The sequence below is a fragment of the Hipposideros armiger genome, unplaced genomic scaffold, assembly GCF_001890085.2.
Source record: "Hipposideros armiger isolate ML-2016 unplaced genomic scaffold, ASM189008v1 scaffold_976, whole genome shotgun sequence".
Taxonomy (NCBI): domain Eukaryota; kingdom Metazoa; phylum Chordata; class Mammalia; order Chiroptera; family Hipposideridae; genus Hipposideros; species Hipposideros armiger.
The window spans coordinates 174972-194339 of NW_017732326.1; the positions used below are offsets into that span (position 1 = coordinate 174972).

The window sequence follows — 19368 nt, forward strand, 5'->3', positions numbered from 1 at the left end:
TACTAACAAGGTACTGATAACACTAGTAATTCTGTAGTACTAACACTGGACTCACTGTACAGCTTAGGTTCAGTTGGCTTTTAGGAGCTGGCATAGGGAATTCAGGAATGTGAAAAACATTGCTTCAACAGAAAAAGACATTTAAATTTTATGCAGCCCCCTTACAAATCAGCTTTTGGAATATCACCCATTTGTGAGCTGAAAACGGCTTGTAAGAATTTGACCTGATTTTTCTACCAGAATAAGAATTTCCTTTGTTCTGGATCATAGGTTTGTTTTTGTTTATATTTTTTTTCTGGTATATGGATTTATTTCAATAAAAAATTTTAAGAATTTCTATGAAAAAATTTTTATTACTTGAATATTGTAAACTTTCTAAAATTTTGGTGAGACGGGACGCAAGTTTCTGAGAAAGACTTATTGGTCACATATAGTTAAATCGAGGAATAGTTTTCCAAATAAAGTTAACTTTTCTCTGAGCATGTTTTTCAGTTTTTAATATTGTAAAACATGTATGTGTGTATGTGTATGTTTAATTAGAAGTACTAATGAGCATTAATTTAAAAAAATTTATATTACCAGGTACACTTATGACAAAAACTACGGCAATGCTCTGGAAATATACTTAACATTAAGACATAAGGATGTCTTCCAGCTGATCCACAAGCATAACCTTTTCAGTTCTATCAAGGATAAAATTGTGTTATTAATGGATTTTGATTCCGAGGTAATGCTTTTTTATTTTAATTCTGATCACTTATTTTTGCTATTCTAAATTTGTAGTAACTAGACATCTATCCAAATGCTAGAGGAGTTAATAAATCACACAGCTTGGCTGTGTGCTGATCATGTTCAGAGCACTCACCTGCACTAGATGTTAGTTGTTTTAGGTAGAAGTTGGCATTCAGAAACCCTATACTTGATGTGGTTATTCTGTAAAAATAATCATAATTTGATGTGGAACTTTTGAAATTGTGTGTGTGAGATGTGATTTTTTTAGTAAAACAATTCACATAATTCATTGAAACAAACAAAAAATATGCTTTGGCTTGTTCAACCGTCTTAATTATATGTCCCAAAGTTAAAATTTTAAGTAAACTATTTTGATCCATTTATTGTAATTTTATTCCTTGGTATTTACAAATTTAGCATGTGGAGTGTCCCTTGGTTTCAGATGATGCTCATGTCCAGGACACATGGGACATGTTATTTTATTGTAGGACAAATTTGAATATTGTAGATTGCTTTACAAATGAGGGCACCCAAGCTCCACAGCTCCCAGTGGCTCTTGTAAAGTGTTCTAAGCTGTGTGTGTGCGTGCGTGTGTGTGCATAAAAAAAAAAGCTAATGACAAGTGCTAGAGATTGAAATTAAGAGGTTTGTAAAACACAGTAGTTCTTATTCAGAAAATTGAAATTTTAGACAAATCAAAGAGCACAACTTAAGGATCCAAAAGGGTTTTTTGCAGTTTTCCTTTTTTTTTTTTTTACTATATTTAGGACTATTATGTGCTATTTACTAGTCTTCACAAACTTAATATAAATAGGATCTAAATAAACCTTTTTTCTGAGCAATGCTTTTAGCTCATTTTTCAAGCTGACTAAGTCAAGCCCTGGGGGACTACACATCTAAACAGATTTAGTGCAGGTCCTAGGAAGCTCAGGTGCTGTGGCCCTGCTTCTCTGGCAGAAGATGACTAAGAGGCTGAGGTGCTTATATAAAAATTAACTACATTTGCTCATGTCCAGTCTCCCTTTAGGCCTCTTCCTCGCCACCGCTCACCTATCTTAAGACCCTACTTTTGCATAGGTAGCTATGGAAAAAAAAGATGACGAGCTGAAACTAATTGCTATTCAAGAGTAGGAACCAAAGTTAAGGAATCACAGAGTTTTCTAATTAGAAGATACATAAAGAATAATCTCCAACATCCTCATTCTTCAGAGGAAAAAACTATTTGAAGTAGACAGCTAGGTGGTGGCAGAGCCAAGAACAGACCCCAGATTTTCTGACTGAGGCTCAGTCTCGTGGCCCGTGTTCCCACTACCTCTTGTTACAAACACGGTATAATTTGTGTTTCGTTAGTATCAAAGGAGCTGGTATAAATTCTAAAAGTCCATAAGCTTTATAGCATTCTGAAACTTCAGTTACCTGATTTTTTTCTGGCTCTTATCTTCTTCTCCACATAAGACTAGCTCCTTTCATCTGTGAAATCTATAGAGGGACCCACTCAATAGTCAGGCCAGAAGAAAAGCTCCTTTTTGTACCAAGAACAATGCACTCTCCTACTACTGAGAGTGACGTGAGAACTTGTGAAGATACCTGGGACATTAAGGAGGCTAGTATATCTGTAGTCAAGGTATTTTCTATTTAGTGAGTTATCAGTGCAAAGCACATAGGCCTTGGATTGAGGCCCATTGAAAATGCGTTCTTTTATAATATATCACTTACCGGTGATTGTAAAGCCAAGGACCTCTTTATGCATGAAAAATAAGCCCTCTGCCTTAAATGTGACAGCATGTATAATGCATTGTGTTCAGTATTCTCTTCTTATATGGCAAATTTCAATGACAGTGGCGTTTTGTTTTTTTCCAGAAAGCTGTTGACATGCTTTTGGACAATGAAGATAAAATTTCAGTGAGTGTCTTTTTTTTTTTTTTTTACATGTGTTACCAGATGAGTGTCTGGGACCACTCTAGCCAGAAAAAGGAGAGGTGTTTATTGGGTAATTTTGCAGCTATGTTTGCATCCTTATAACTACATTTAAAATTTTCTTTTTTATCTAGATTAAAAAGGTAGTGGAAGAATTAGAAGACAGACCAGAGCTGCAGCACATGGTGAGCATGACACCATCTTCTTTTGATTGCGTAGTGAGGCGAGTCACCTGTCAGTACTGGGGTGAGAATTCTGGAGTGAGCTTGTCAGGTTCCTACTCAGAAAACTTGACCACAAACAGTATTCTGTAATTATATTAATATTAAAATGTGGCCTATGCCCTGAGTCCAGGTGAGGAATTAATTACAGATTGGGCACTTTAATTTGAATCACAATTGAATTTTGTTTTTTAAAAAGTTACATATTCATTTTTATGTTATCAGACTGCCTGAGAGTAAGCACCTTCCTTCTCTAGTTACCACTTAACATAATTATGCATAAATCACAACACCCCAGAATGATCAAGGAACAGAGTCTCCTTTCTTGTCCCTCACCTGACACTAGCTAATCCCACTTCTCTCGTGTAGTCTTGGTGGTGATGTTGTTAAGGCCCATTATTCTAGATTTCTTTGGGGAAATACTTGGACTCTGTGCTTTTGCTGTCATAATGAGAGTAAAGCAAGGGTAGATGTTTTCTATGTCCTTTAAAAATTATACAAGAAAAGCCTTCAATGAAAATAGGGATTATTCCTGTAGGACTATACGTGTCAAATACCATGAGCACTCTTGTATCTTTGACCACCTTTTTACGCCCCAGAAGGAGGCTCTGGGAATAGAGTATTTTATTCAAAAGTTAGGTTTTGTGCAGAAGCTGTTGCTATTGTTCATGATTGGAAATCTCAAGATTACCTGGTAATCAGGCGAGGTGCCTTTGTCATGGCCACCTTGGGCTTGGTTGATAAAGCAGTGACTGCTGGCCTCCTTATGTCATGAGACAGGCTCACAGGTGCTGGGTATCTGTGTGACACTGATTAGTGCTGTGGTGAAGTGGTGGCCGAGCTCACTAAAACGGCTCATCTTCCTGTCAGGTAATGTAACGTCTCTATCAATTTGCCTCAGCAGATGTAACAGGGCCTTCCTCTCCTGTTTGTGCCTCTGGGGAATGGCACCGTGTGTCCAGCTCACACACTGACCCTGGGGACAGGGGACTGGCCTCTGGAGTTCTGTCCGGCTGCCCCTCCTCCACCCACCCCACCCCTCTTCCTGCCTTGGGGAGATGTGAACAGTTCATCTGAGGACTTGTTTCTCAGCATTCCTGTGTCGTGGTTAGGTTAGGGTCCTTTAGTGGCCATATACCACGGTGAATGTCAGACTTCACCCGACTCATTGGCGGTCGCAACCTCAGGGGTGGGCAGATGCTCTGTTTCTTTTGAACCAGCCCACTTGGAGTGAACACACTTCATGTGAATGGTGTGATTAAGTCTTTCTGCCTGGGCAGGGGAGTGTTATGGGATGTTTGTTTACATTTAATGTTAACTAAATATTGAATGTTTATTTCCAACTTCTGTGAATGTATTGATAGATTTAATCTTGCCTCTGAGTGGAAAGCAAATTACTCACTCCCTTTGAGGTCCATTAACTTTTTCAGACAGCTAGGGAAAGGAATCAGTTTGAAAATTGGTTTAGACACCTATACTCTCCTTAGACTTACTTTTTATTTTTGTTTTTGATGTCACCAGCATAGGCAGTATTTCATTGCAAACACGGCTTCTCAGTAATGCGAACAGAGAGGAGATCAGAATGCATGCGAGCCAATTTGGTACTTGCAGCTTGAATTTTAAGAACATATTACCCCATGATTCTACCCCCTTTTATATGAAGGCAAGAATTTGTACGACCTAGAAAGACCACTAATCAAGTTTTTTATTTCTGAGGCAAAGCAGATGGTAGTGACAATGTGAACAACTACAGTGACTCTTGAACAATGCAAGGTTAACCCAGAGTTGAAAATCTATGTATAACTTTTGACTCCCCAAAAACTTAACTACAGTTGCCCCTCTGTATCCGGGGGGGGGTCGGTCCCAGGACCCCGCAGACACCAAAACCCCCAGATGCTCAAGCCCCTTACGTGAAATGCCGTAGAATAATGCATATCGCTGACCCTCCACTTCCGTGGATTCCCAGCCACGGATGGAAAACACTGTTTGTGATCTGCAGTTGGTTGAACCCACAAATGCAAAGCCTGGGGGTGCAGAGGGCTGACTATATTTACTGAAGAAAGTCCGCATGTAGTGGAGCCACTCGTTCAAACCCATGCTGCTCAAGGGTCAGCTGTGTGGCATCAGCATTTCTGTCGTGCTTAGGGAATGCCACGCATGGTGCTGAGCGATTCCCAAAGGGTAACTCAGCCAAAGCTCACAACAACCCAATGGGATTTTTGTAGATAAAGAGACTCAGTCACAGAGACAAGTTAGTGACTTGCCTCAGCTCACCTGGTTGGTGAGTGGTCGAGCCAGGTCACTCGGGGCCATTCTAGAGAGATTGTCAGAATTTCCTTGCTCTCGCAGAGATTTCTCTTTCACATACAGATTCTTTTCCTGAAAACTGCTTTTCCCCAGTCTCTCCACGGAAGCTGTTTAGAACTGAAATCGGCAATGTTAGCATGTATTGCTTTTCTTATTTTAATGTTCATGGTTTATTTCTTTGTTCTTTTCAGTATCTGCATAAGCTTTTCAAGAGAGACCATCATAAGGGGCAGCGCTACCATGAAAAACAGATCAGTCTGTATGCTGAATACGATCGGCCAAACTTACTTCCGTTCCTCCGAGACAGCACCCACTGCCCACTTGAAAAGGTAAGTCACAGCCCCTGACTCGCACACGCCAGGTGAAGAAGTTGTCACTGCGGGTAAGCCATGGTTTTCCAGTCTTCCTGTCTCTGCTCGTCCGTCCCTTTCAAGTGGCCTTGCTCTAAGCAGGAGGTTTTGCTGGAACGTTCTGATGAGAAGTGGAGGTCTTGTGGGATTAGATTTTGGTGAGGAGCTCAAGCGTTTCTGTGCCAGGTTTAATTGGAATAAAGGTTTAGTCCAGGGTCTAGGAGTCAGTCAACCATCAAGCAGAAAAGATGTCAGGAGTGGGAGTCCTTTTACCAGGCTCAGCGTGGGGCCTCCGAGTCAGCGTGGGAGGGAGACACGGACTGTCCCCACGCTGAGGCGGCGACTCTAGTGAGGACCCCAGGTGGGTAACTCAGGCCCGCACCCTGCCTGCTCTAAATGTCCACCTGCGTGTTTCTGTATTTCTCCCTCACACCACAGTTCATTTCTCTACCTCACTGCAATCCATTATAATTATAATGCATATGCTAGCCTCTCTTTCCCTCTGTCTTGTAAATTCCTCAAGGACCAGGATTTTGTCTTACTCATTTTGGTGAACCCAGTAACTCGCATGCATTAGACACTTCCTAAATGTTTGGTGCATCATGAGTGAGTGAATAAATGAATACATACAAGGTTCTATTATAGTTAGGGCTGAATAGAAACTAGTAAGTCTTATGAACATGCTGTTTCAAAATAAACTGTGATACTTCTTGGAAGGTACTATTAGAAACTGGGCCATCTGAGGCCATCAGCATCGTTTCCCTTGGTTCTTGATAACACCTGGAATGCTAGCTCACATCTACAAGTGTCTTAACTAAATTCAGATGGCCAGGTAACAGGTACTGTTTAATTACTGTGTGTATCAACAAAACATAAGTATTGGACCCAGAAAAGTGCTCAGAAGCTGATTGATAACATGCAATATACATGCATGAACTACCTTTATAGTTACTTCACAGCTCATGGTGATTAAATGTATTGGATTTACTATGAACTGGTTTCAGCTCAGTGGATTTTCAAAATCTGTAGTTAATGAAAAAATACCTTGCCTGCATATTAATCTATGAAAAATTTTCACATTTTATATTTGGACCCTAAGACGTTTTCTCAAGAATACATTTGGAAATACATCATCTTACTCTAAAGATAAAAGCAAATGTTCCCCTCTTTTCTCACTACAGAATCTATACTCTAGAAAGGAATGAGAATCTTATTGTTTGAACAGTGCCCCTTCATTTGTATCTCACTTTCTAAGGAAACGTTTGCAGGAGAGCGGGGCTATCTCTGGTTGACTCCCAGGCAGCGCCCCGCACGTGGGTCACCAGCAGCCAGCCAGGGCACCCTCTCTTTCATTGAACACTGTTGCAGAGGCACCACCCAGATACCAGTGTGAATGTGTTTCTCACACACTTTCAACCATCTGGTTTACATTTTTCCAGCCTAGTAGTGTTCAACAGGAGGCCCACTGCTCTGCCTAGAGGGGAGCATCAGAAACTCACAGACCTACACCTGGTACTTCTCATATGTAGATTCATTTAGAGCATTGTGTAAATCTTTTAGAATTTTTCTCTCTGGTCCACTGAGAAGAACCAATTGCAGATAAAAGAACTCAACACAGGCATACTGAAACCAATTATGTTTTAAATATGTTTTAAATTATCTTGTTTTCCACTGAAAGAGGATTTTTAATAGATTAGAGATGGTAATGGTGGAAACATGGCATTATAAAATAACCAAGTCAATAATCCACATTTTTAGAACTCCCTAAATGGGCTTTCATGTTACAGGTCATTGAGATTTCTTCATGAGACATTATCTCTTCATCTAGATCTGTAGTGGGACATTTGTATATTTGCAAAAACCATGTCACTGTCCTTACTCAGGTACCTAAGGCCATCTTAAAGGAGGTGTTCTTGACTTCATGAACTCATGAAGGATCTCGTTTCTTTTTCCCTGGAAATAAGAACTCTACACAAATTTAATCATCTTAGAAACTAATTTCTTTCATGTTTACTTGTAACATTAAAAACTGCCAATTCATAAAATACAGAGTAGATTTCCCCCATTAAATGCATCCCAAGCACGCTAACATGGAAGTGAACATCATTGAGTACGGATTCGCCTATTCTGTCTAAAGAGACTCAGAAAATTTTGTCTCTTTTTCTACTGAATATGAAGTTAAACACTTAAATTTTTTGATCGTACCCTACACCCCCCCCAAGAGGTCTCTACTTCAGAAGACTGTGTAGATTGTTTCGTTCCACAGGTGCTCAGGTGGTATTTCCATGTAAGTTTTTATTTAAAATGGGAAGTGTTTAAGGCATTAGTCAGAGTGCTTTGGCCTACTGTTGTGGGTAATTCACTTCTAATTCACTTCTGGCAGATGAGCAGTTCTGTCATCCTCATTTCTAGTTGTCTGCCTTTGCTTGGATTGGTAATTGTTGAGAGGAAGGAAGGGTGATTCCAAATGGTTGAAATCTTCAAGAATCCAGGTCAAATTTATTTTGAATTGATTGAAATCCCACCATCAATAGTATTTGGCCAAAAAACTTTGTAGAGACCCTGACATCACATCAAAAGTCCTTTAGGGTCATCAAAGACCAGAGTTCAGGATTTAAAATCACCACAACTCATACATTCCAAAATTAATCATAAATGTTTATGAAATTGTTTATATTAAAGGAGATACAGAGTTGGTAGGAATTAATAACATCTATAGCAATTTAAACAGACAATAAAAATTGTTTGTTTCTGTAGTGCTTTATAATATATGCTGTGCTTTCTTGTACCTTGTTTTTATTTAATCTCTACAAAAGTGCAGGTAGGTGGATAAAATCATGACAAGCCGAGTCCTCATGGGTTGAAAGAAACAGCCCAGAGTCTAGAGATCCAGCACTTGGAACTCGGATCTCTTAACTTCAGGACCCATGTTCTTTCTGCTGTGGGGAGGAGTTGTTTTTCAGGTTAAAAAATTTAATTAAAATAATGACAACATCAGTAATAAAGATAATCTTTAGTATTGCAAGAATGAATGACATGAACTTTTAGACCGTTAAACTAACCGCCCTTCGGTTTCCAGGGGGGTCATCAGGCACTCGTTTTCCTTTGCAAATCTGATTCGCTTGTGCCTAAAATAATTAAAACCAGAGTATCAGCTTTATAGCTTTGGCAAATTTATATCTGAATTTATGATCTGTCTCATATCTAATGACGTTCACAAGGTGGCAGTGTTTATTAATTTGGAGGAATGAAGCCGGGAAATGAAAAATTTGTGGCTTTTCATTAAATTTAAAGAGAAAATTGGATAAGAGATGACAGGCTCAAGGCTAAATAGAAATTATTATTTAATTTATGGTTGATGAGGTTCCTGTTAGTTATTCCCAAATTTCTAACTATGTTTTTTTTACCATTATACTAAATCAGGAAAAGGAAAATTAAAGTATTGTTTTTGCATAATTTTTTACTCAAATTCTGTCATTATTCTTTTCACTTTTATCTTTACTACTATTCTTTTCCGTGTGTGTGTCCCCCCATTAGCTTTAAAAATCTTTATTTTCCTACTGTTTCCTCTAGAGGGAGCACTATGGTCCAGGAACAATCAAGAATCTAAAATAAGGAAACATGCTTTTATGTTTCACTTGTATCAATAATAGAAAAATTCTGTGTACCAAAAATATTTTCTTTTTACATTTTACTCAAAATTTTCTAGAGATTTCTAGACTCTCTACTGTCCCATATATGAGAAGGCATAATTTAAGATACTGTCAGGAACTAGTCATAAAATATTTACAAATCCGTGAAATTCAAATTTCGGCAACTCAGATTATTGCTGACCTTTGTATTCCAAGTGTGCTCACGAACTATACCAGTCTTGACTTCATTCAGACTTGCCGTTAGCTGTTTCATCACATGGATTGTCATTCTTGATAGCATCCTCAAAGAGCTGCCAGCAGCACTAGCCCATAGAGTGTTCTCCAGTGATGGAAATGTACTATAATCTACCCTAACAAAGTACCCACTACCTCTGTGTAGAAATTGAGTATTTGAAATGTAGCTAGTGAAGAACTGAATTTAATTTAAATTTAAGTAGCCACATTACAGCAGTGGCTATTGTCCTGCACAGCTCAGGCTAGTCTTCAGACTGCAGACTCTTGGTGGTTTGAGACAAGATCTTCTTAAGGCTTCCCATGTGCTCAAGAAAAGGGGGGTGCTTCTGTTTGAAACTTCTGAGTGATGCTTAAAGTGCCAGTAAATTTCCAAGTACAAAATGATTTATGGATGCCTTCTAGTAATAAACTATTGTAAGCAGCATCCTCATGTTTATTTGCACTTTCTGTAAACATCTGCGTGTCCAGTTGTATGACCATTGTCTGCTTGTGTGTGAATGACATGGCCTCACTAAGCCACACGCTGTCCATCTGCATCTCCAGCAGCTGGCAGCGACCCAGGCACTCCGTTGGTGTCTGAATTTTGGTTGGAATAGTCCCAGGCCCTCTGACTGCGATAGTTTGCTTTTTCCTTGTGCTGTGTAACTTCTCACATGTGTATCTGAATCTGCCCTCGTATCATTCTAGAGGAGTGGAGAGTTGGTAAGAAAGTCCCATTGTTTAGGGTGGTGGTTTATGGGCGCGAGGGTGTAGAGAGAGGTAAACCGTGTTTTTAATAAAAATGAACAAGGATTTTCTAAGTGTTAGTGAGGATTAGGTTCAGCTATGAGTGATTAAAAATCCCAAAATAATGGTGGCTTAAACAGAGTTGCAGTTTGGTCCCCTGTCACATGGAAGTTCTGGTGGACTGGCCCTGCTGGGGATGGCATTCCACAGGGTCAGAGACCCAGGCACTGTCTCTAGTAGCCTCACCTTGTATGACCTTGACCTTGTGATGTCAGATAGTATCATCCATGTTTCCAGGAGAAGATTGGGTTAAAGGACTAAAACTAAGAAAGAGGGTTCACACGCATTGCTTCTTAGAGAACATCCCCAGAAGCTGTCACGTTTCTGTCTCATCTCTATGGGGACGTTAGTCATGTAGCTCTCCTACCACTGTGGAGGCTTAGAGATTTTTTTTTTTTTAATTCTGGGCAGTACACACCCACCTGGAATCTATTACTATAGAAGAAATGAATAAAGGCTACTGGGGGGACAACTAGTTATCTCTGCCACATAATTTTTAAAGGAACCTTGTGAATAATTGAATTAATAGTGTTTCCTCCTCATTGTAACCTTCAGGTCTTATTTTCACAATTAAATTATCTGTGTACTTTGAAACACTGTCCTATTTCACTGCAATTCTAAAGTAAGGTGTTATTTGTTTTTTCCTTGTTTATGTTTGGTTTTGTTTTTTTCCCCCTATATTGATCTCTGTGATCTGCATTTTTTTTCCTCTCTTTTAGTTGTCAATCTCCATCCAGAGACACAGATTTAATTATATGTTTTACACAAAGTTTTAAGTAAAAAATCAAGATGTCAAAACTAGCTCCTGCTGTTTTTTTCCCAAGATTGGGTTGTCGGAAGAGTCATGCATGACGTATTTTTTCTGGTTTTCATTGCAAAAATGCGTCGTGACTTTTCCGACAACCCAATAGATCATTGAGCCAAAAGAGCTAATGAACTTGAGCTGTTCTTTTTTATCTCCTTGATTATTTATAAAGCAACCTTGCTGGTTGTTTTAAGTAACTACTTTAACCCTGCAGCCCAGTAATTGTCCTTTGAAACCTTTTTTTCTGCTCATTTATTGAAAAAGTACTTATTACACACCTACTATGAGCCAGGCATTGTGCAAAGCACAGGGCTCGGAGCGCAGATGGTCCCAGCCGATAGAAATCAGACAGACAATTAGGGGAGCAGTTAATTGTCCTTGTGATTAAGTGATGTGAAGATGCGAGGTCAGTAGTGCCGGGGATGTGACCTGCAGTGGGTCCGAGCAGGATTTGTGTGAAGGACATGCCAGCGCTGCAGAGTGGGGCGGGAGGGCCAGGCCGAGGGACCACAGTACAGGGCCGCGCAGCGTGTGAGGTGTGGCTGCACGGGAGCTCAGGGCCAGCTTGCGGATGCGCAGAGGCCGCAGGAAGGCTTCTGGGCTTTAAGCGGGAGCTGAGCACCGCAGTGGGAGGTCCCATAGGAGGGTGTGAGTGAGGTCCCTCAGGAGCTTTGACGCATCACACTGCATGCAGTCCAGATGTCACCTCATCAGCAAAGCTTTGTACCAGAGGGCCACACCAGAGCTTGTGTACAGTATGCACATGGCTTCAGTTCATACCTAGCTCATGGGATTCTGCATTGTCACAGCTCTGTCACCGTCCCTAGACCTTGCACTCCCTTGGCGGATTCATGCTGCTTCCACCCCTGCTGAGCCACCTCCGTCTCTTTCTCACTGTCCTTCTCTTACGTGCTATCAGCAGCATTTATATCAGTGTCATCTTTGCATCTCATCCAACCTGACATCTGGTGCCCAGTACAGAGTATATAGTAAATGTGCACCAGTTCATTTAGATTACTGAATTGTTTATAATCACATAGTGTCTTTTTTCTTACACTCAAGGAAATGTCATCTGTGTAGTTTCTCATTTCTTTTACCTGATCTTTTCCTTTTTGATTCTCCTCGATTGTCAGATGTGTTTCTTCCCGCTCACTTTTGACCAATCCTTGAGCAGAGTTATCTTTTAAACGCTGTAAGCTGGCAGTAGAAGTATTTATATATGTATTTATGCAACAAATGTTTGCTGAGCTCTGGTACACTCAACCCTGGAACATGAAGCAGTGAACTGCCATCCTCTCATGGAGCTTTCTGGTGGGAGAGACAGAGCCGAAACCAAGGACAGGGTCAGCTGGGGACAGCGCTGTGAGGAAACACAAAGTAGTACAAAGAGAGAAAGCTTGGTGGGAAAGCGCCCTCTTTCAGCATCTTGCCTTCTGCCTTGGCTCCTGGAATGTTCTGAGTTGTCTCAAATGTTATCAGTTAAATTGTGTAGGGACCAGCCCCTCTGAGAGATGAGTGGGTGCAGCCACCAGCAAAACCTAAAGAGACTTGTTTTTGTTTGTTTGCTTGGCTTTGTTTTTAAAGTGAGGCAGTGGAAAAATTCTTTCAAACTTATGTGTTTAAGTGACTCTATTTAAATATTTGTTTTTGTCTGGTAACCCATAATCACATTTTTGTCCTGCTTTATTTGAAGGCGCTTGAGATCTGTCAACAGAGAAACTTCGTAGAAGAGACAGTTTATCTCCTGAGTAAGTAGCTTTTACTCCTTTTGGTCCCCACAAACTAAGAAACGGGGTGACAGTGTGGTATAAATTATCTAAGAATGGACATAGGTTTTAGACCACAGTAACACAAATGTTAGAGCCTATTGCATACAAAAATTGAATACAGGGAAAAGGAGACTTCACAGCTTAATAGAGAAGGAAGAGTTATTTAATAAAAGCTGTTGGAATAACATCTTAGTATTGTGTAATAAACAAAACTATCAATTTATACCTCACATAAAATAAATTATAGATGGGTTAACGAGTTTGTTCATTTTTTAAAAATAAATATAAGCTTATATTACCATCATCTTGGTAGAAAATAAATAATATTTATTTTCAAAAATTACACCCTAAATAACTAGAGGAAATGCAATTCAATATTGAAGTTTGGAGAGGGGGGAAAACTTTTCAGTGTAATCTAGCTGTCAGTTGTCCCTGGCCATCTGGCTTTCTACATGTACTTTGTGAAAAACTCGTGGAAATCGTTAACAAAACCATTAACATGCCAATAGATCAATGACCAAAGTATGTAAAGATAATTAACCAAATAGAAGCATTGTTGGTAAATACAGTAAAACCTTGGATTGTGAGTAACGTGGTTTGTAAGTGTTCTGCAAGATGAGCAAACATTTCTAATACATTTTAACTTGGTAAACGAGCGATGTCTTGCAATATGAGAAGTATGTTTCTGGAACGAATTATGCTCGCAAACCAAGGTATTACTCTACTTGCATTTCATGAAGGTTATTGAAAGGATTTCCCCTGAACGTGAAAGAGAAGGAAATGAGGTTGAGTATGCAGTTGGTGTGAAGTGTATTAGAGGAGCAAGTGAAAAGCTACCTTAGGAGACAGAATGATTCCAAGCCCTGAAAATGAAAAGTCTTAATTGTGTCTGGGTGTGACGGCAGCCAAACGTTGGCCTGTCTGAATGTGACACCTGGGCTCGGGCTCTAGATCCACGATTAGTACCTCTGTGATCATGGCAAGTCACTGACATTTGTGTGTCCTCTTCTGTAAAACAGAAATATTAGTAGAACATAACTCATAAGAGCTGCTGATGCCTAAATGATGTAATCCATGGGAAACACTCAAATGAGTACCCAGCACACAGTAAACACCCGTAAACAGATATTTTATTGTGTTATACAAGTCAATGCTAATGTCACATTAGAAAATGCTTTCTTGTCTTAGCTTTCAAACTGTAAACAAATTAAGAGAGATGCAATTTCTTTAAAGCACTTTTTTATAAAAATATCCTTAATGTTGTATTAAAACGTCCTAAGTGGAGTATTTCTCGTGTCTGCGCTAGGCAGAATGGGTAATAGCCGAAGCGCCCTGAAGATGATCATGGAGGAATTACATGATGTCGACAAAGCCATTGAGTTTGCCAAGGAGCAGGACGATGGCGAGCTATGGGAGGATCTGATTCTGTATTCCATCGACAAGCCACGTAAGCAACACAGCCATCTGGGGTCACAGCTTTTTTCTCTCAGTTTAGCCCGTTATGTCTACAGTAAGAATTACTTCAGGCCACACTGAGTTCAAAATATAGCAAAGTACCTATAGGAAGAGAAGGCCAGGTGTGTTGTCCCGGTTCCCAGCCCCGCTCCTGGGCAGAGACCCTGGAATGCCTTCCGTGTGACACTTGAATGTGATCAAGGACAGTGGTTAACCTGAAGGTCTTCACTGTGTCCCCATGAAGCAAGTCTGTACCCTCTGCACCCACTAAATGGATGTGATGTGGGAAGTTTGGGTTGTCTTAGGTGTACTGTGGATATTTATTCTGAAACCCATGTAGCCCACACCAGCCTCTCTCTATGGAAACGGAGCTGTCACAGGACGCTGACCATGTCTGGTGGTAACAGCAAACCCCAGTTCACAGCACGGCACCTCGAGTGTGTGTTGCTTGGCTCTGCGCTTAACCATTTGCATTGGTCCCCGTTTTGGAAAGAAACAAAGCAGCCACCTAACAGTAACGCAGGCCTTCTTGAAGATATCGAAATGATTTAGAAGCTAGCAGTAGTGGTGTAAAATCTCCCCCTCCCCTTTTTTTTTATTTTGTGGTAGGAAGGCTTATGTATTTCAAGATTTTCAAGTTCTAGAAACTACTGCTCTGATTATCTTTTTAATAAGAGATACAAGAGGATAACATTATTCAAGTCAAATTCAGATTAAGACAGTTACATGCACATATATGTTTGAGGGTCTAGTTTAATGTGATAAAGCAGTATTTTGGGGACCCTAAAGGAGACCGTGGGGGCGTGCTGGAACAAACGTGCTGTGAACTCGGGTCTGGCATGGGCTTGAATCTGGGCTTACAGCTTGCTAGCTGTGTGACCCTGGATGAATTAGTTAACCACCCCACGTCCCTTTTCTGTTAAATGGGGACAAATAACACTCCACCTTGCAGAATATTGGTGAGAAGCATATGATAACTGAGCCCTAATAAAGTGTCAGTGAATGGTAGTTGTACCCCTTTGGCATCACAGACTGTATAGTAGTCCCTCCTTATCCACGTTTCACTCCAGTTTCAGTTACCCATGGTCACCTGTGGTCCCACAGTATTAAATGGAAAATGCCAGAAATCCACAATTCATAAGTTTTTAATTGTGCATCCTTCTGAATAGCCGGATGAAACCTCACGCCATCCGTCCCATCCCACCCAGGACGTGAGTCATCCCTTTGTCCGGCGTATCCACGCCGTAAACACTGTCAGCCCACTAGCCATCTCAGTTGTCACATCCGCTGTGGTGGTGTCACAGTGCTTGTGTTCAGGTAACCCATTTTACTTAATAGTGACCCCGAAGTGAAAGAGTAGTGATGCCGGCAATTCAGATATGCCAAAGAGAAGCCATAACGTGCTTCCTTTAAGTGTAAAGGTAACTACAGTACAATAAGATATTTTGAGGAAGAAACCACATTCGTATAACTTATTACAGTATATTGTTTTACTTGTTCCATTTTATTACTAGTTATCATTATTCATCTCTTACTGTGCCTAATTTGTAAGTTAAACTTTATCATTGGTATATGTGTGTATAGGAAAAACGTATATAGGGTTCAGTGCTGTCTGTAGTTTCAGGCACCCACTGGGGGTGTCAGGCCATAACCCCTGCAGATAAGGGGGGACTACTGTATCCCGAAGTAATCATTTGTTCTCCAGCTGTTTCAAACTCTTATCATTTAGCTTCTCCTTTATGTTATGAGGAAAGTAAAGGAATATTAGTTTTTGAGAGTTTAGAAATTCAAATGGCTTCAATATTTACTTTGAAGGAAATAATTTTTTCTTTGAGTTACTTTTGGCCTAAAATTGTACTGTGTGCGTTGCTTATATGTTATGTGGTATTTTGTAGCGTTTATTACTGGCTTGTTAAACAACATTGGCACACATGTCGACCCAATTCTACTGATTCACCGTATTAAGGAAGGAATGGAGATTCCCAATTTGAGAGATTCCTTGGTTAAAATTCTGCAAGACTACAATTTGCAAGTAAGTATCCTTGCTTGGACAAATGGGCATACTGAGCGAGTTGACTGGCTGCTGGATAAAAACATTTCTAGGGTTTGTTTTAGATATCTATGTCAAATAATTTGGTAGCTACATTTTGCAGTTGACCTTTGAACAATGCAAGAATTGGGGCACCAACCCCTGCACAGTGAAAGTCCACGTATAGGGGGATTGGTTCCAGGTCCACCACCCCCCACCACACACACACACACCACAGACACCAAAATCTGCAATGCTAAAGTCTTTAAAGTCTTTAATATAAAAGTAGCATAGGGCCGGCCGAGTGGCTCAGTTGGTTAAGAGCTCGCTCAAGAGTTTGAGCTCTGAGCAACAGCGGTTCGAGTCCCGGCCCGAGGTGAGCAGCCGCTGAGCTCCAACAGGTGGCAGGATGGCTCAGCTTAAAAAAAAAAAAAAGTAACATAAAATACTGCAGATAGTCGGCCTCCACATCTGCTGCCTTGCTTTTTCCCCAGCCCCCACAAGGCCTGAAAACACCAGATAGTTCTTCTTACTAGGTTCTTCATCCAGAGAACCAGCATTATGGACCCCCCTGGGTCTCACTGCTGATTTACTTTTTATGAATAAGTTTGCGTAGTTCTGAGTCAGCCAGGAATAAAAATAAAATTATTAGCAAAATGAATTCTATATGAAAATTATCCACTAAAATAGCTGCTAAATCAATATTTTATCCCCTTATGTTTTAAAATATACTGAGAGCTTTTCCTTTTGATTTTTCTGGGGCAAAGGGGCAGAGACCCACATGAAGGATAAAAGGGACGGTGGGAACTGCTGCGCCTGTAGGGTCCCCTGAAGCTCAGGCGCCTGGTTGGAGATGCAGAGAGCAAATGCTCTCCTGGGGCCGGCTGTTCAAAGAATTCCAGGGGGTGCTTTCTACTTACATATGCAGAAAGAGTGTAGAATTTTTTTCTATGGAAAGCGCTACATTTTTTCATTAATGACCATTTATTTTCTTTCTCTAGGCAACCTATTAGGGATCACTGTAAAAATAAATCTATAGAGAGCATTTTCAAGTTTCCAGAAGGATTTCACATGCATGTCTCTAGTCTTCTGTTTGTTTAATAAAACTATAGTTGATTTTCACATGTTCTAACAGGATAAATAATTGCCAACCCTGTTAATCCCAAAAATTGAGGGTGCGGAGGAATTTTGTAGGTCCATGAATTTGCAAGAATCGGAATGTACTTAAATGGAGGGCGGAGAGGGGTGTAAGGGGGAATGACCCTGGAGGATATTAAGAACTATTCAGTAAACCTAGGGATCCACGGTCAGATGTTAGAGAAAGGCTATCACAGGACTTCTCACTCCTTTTTTTGCTAATATGCACTGGGAATCTCTAAGGGTCAGATTTACAGTAGAGTATGCAGCATTTTAAAACTTATTTGGAACTGGCAGGATGGCTCAGCTGAAAAAAAAAAAAAGAAAAAGACTTATTTGGCCACTGAAAATACTTTGAGAGATCACTCATTAACAAATTGCTAATTGGAAAGACAGGATTGAGAAAGTTGTGGGGGAAAAAATTTTTAATGAACATCTCTTCTGGTGTTAAAATTTCATGTTATCTAAAATGCAATGACTTTTTTCAACTGAAGTTGAGCCTTAGCCCTATTAGATGTCTGTCTGACATCATTAAAGTTAAGGAAATAGTATAATCAGTCAACCACATTATTAATGTTTAAGTTTTTTAAATTTGTTTTAAATTACCGTTTTTATACCTTGTTACAATGTTAGTATAATTATTCAACAAAGTTTAAAAGCTTCGTGAAATTAGTAAGATAAAAGTAACCCTTATTATACTTCATAAACTTAAAATGTTTCTAGGCCTGATATCAAGGACAAATAGCATTTAATTTGATATAAATTACTTACAAAACAATATGATAAAATTGTATTTCAATTTTTACATAAACTAACCATAATTTCCAAACTTTTTATAAATATATACATTTTTGTTTTATAGTTTTAGGACATTTTTATTTATAAATTTATGATTTATTTTATTTGGCATTTATATTCATTTATATTTTTCCCCCTTAAGAATTTCAGCATCTTTGTTCTTGAACACTTCTCTTTTGACACCCTTATTAGCCAATCATTTCTTCTTCACAACAGTCCGTTAGGAACTGTCATCTCCATTTCCCAGATGAGAAGACTCAGTCTAACAAGGTTAAATAAATTGCCAGTTTGAGGAAGTGATAAGCTGGGTCTGACCCCAGATCCTCTGAGTAAATGTTATATATTTCTCACTGGTTGTCCCATTGGTCTCTGGAGATGCGTTCATCGTCCTGGCTGGTTACATCAGGGGAATACCCAGGGTTGGCCTGGAAGCTGAACAGGTAGCCAGTGGTCCCTAAAAAGCAGTGGGTGGGTGTTTGCAGACCTGGACTGTAGTCCTGGCCGTGCCGTTAGCAGGCCTGTTGACCTTCGGGAGGGTATGGAAACCTGTTTGTCAAGCCTGGCCACACACCAGAATCATCTGGATTTGTTTTAAACTTATCTGGTCTCAGGTGCTACCCTGGATCTGCTGGAATAGAGTCTCTTGGGGAGAGCTAGGGACTGTACCCATCAGTGACCTCGATATTTCTTACACACTCAGCCTGGCACCTGCGGTGCTGTGTGTGGACACCTGGGACCCTCGAGATTAGACATTCTAAAGTACCTCCTGTCTCTCAAGCTCTGCGTAGAGTCATTTCACAAACACACCTTTATAGTGAATGCAGCTGCTTAGTATTAACGTAATATTTCAGTTGAAACCATTCATAATACTTACTTTGGAATCTGTAGTAAAGTAGCTTAGTTTTTTAGGTGTAATTTTTTTAATGACATGTTTGATTGTTTAGAAATACTTTTATTTAAACATTTGAGTGACTGCTGCATCACATACTGTGCTAGGTTCCAACAGGACCTCCACATATTGTCTCCTAGGCCTGGAATAAATGGGCTGCAGCCCTTTGCTCAGGTGGCTCATGACTTGAATTAATATTTCTGGGAGAAGTAGAAAGCTTTAACACTTCCATTTTGTTAAGCGCTCTCTCTCTCTCTCTCTCTCTCTCTCTCTCTCTCTCTCTCTC

The 19368-nt window shown here is 40.0% G+C and overlaps 1 protein-coding gene across 1 annotated transcript in view; it reads left to right on the top strand.

Moving 5' to 3' along the window:
- The window catches only part of LOC109375590 (vacuolar protein sorting-associated protein 41 homolog), a 109875-nt gene that overhangs the window by 64434 nt on the left and 26073 nt on the right, over positions 1-19368 (top strand). Inside the window, exons 13-19 of the mRNA XM_019631029.1 lie at positions 583-727; positions 2593-2634; positions 2784-2834; positions 5369-5506; positions 12699-12753; positions 14081-14221; positions 16125-16261. Of these exons, the coding sequence (XP_019486574.1) occupies positions 583-727; positions 2593-2634; positions 2784-2834; positions 5369-5506; positions 12699-12753; positions 14081-14221; positions 16125-16261 (709 nt within the window). The remainder of the gene's footprint in view (positions 1-582; positions 728-2592; positions 2635-2783; positions 2835-5368; positions 5507-12698; positions 12754-14080; positions 14222-16124; positions 16262-19368) is intronic.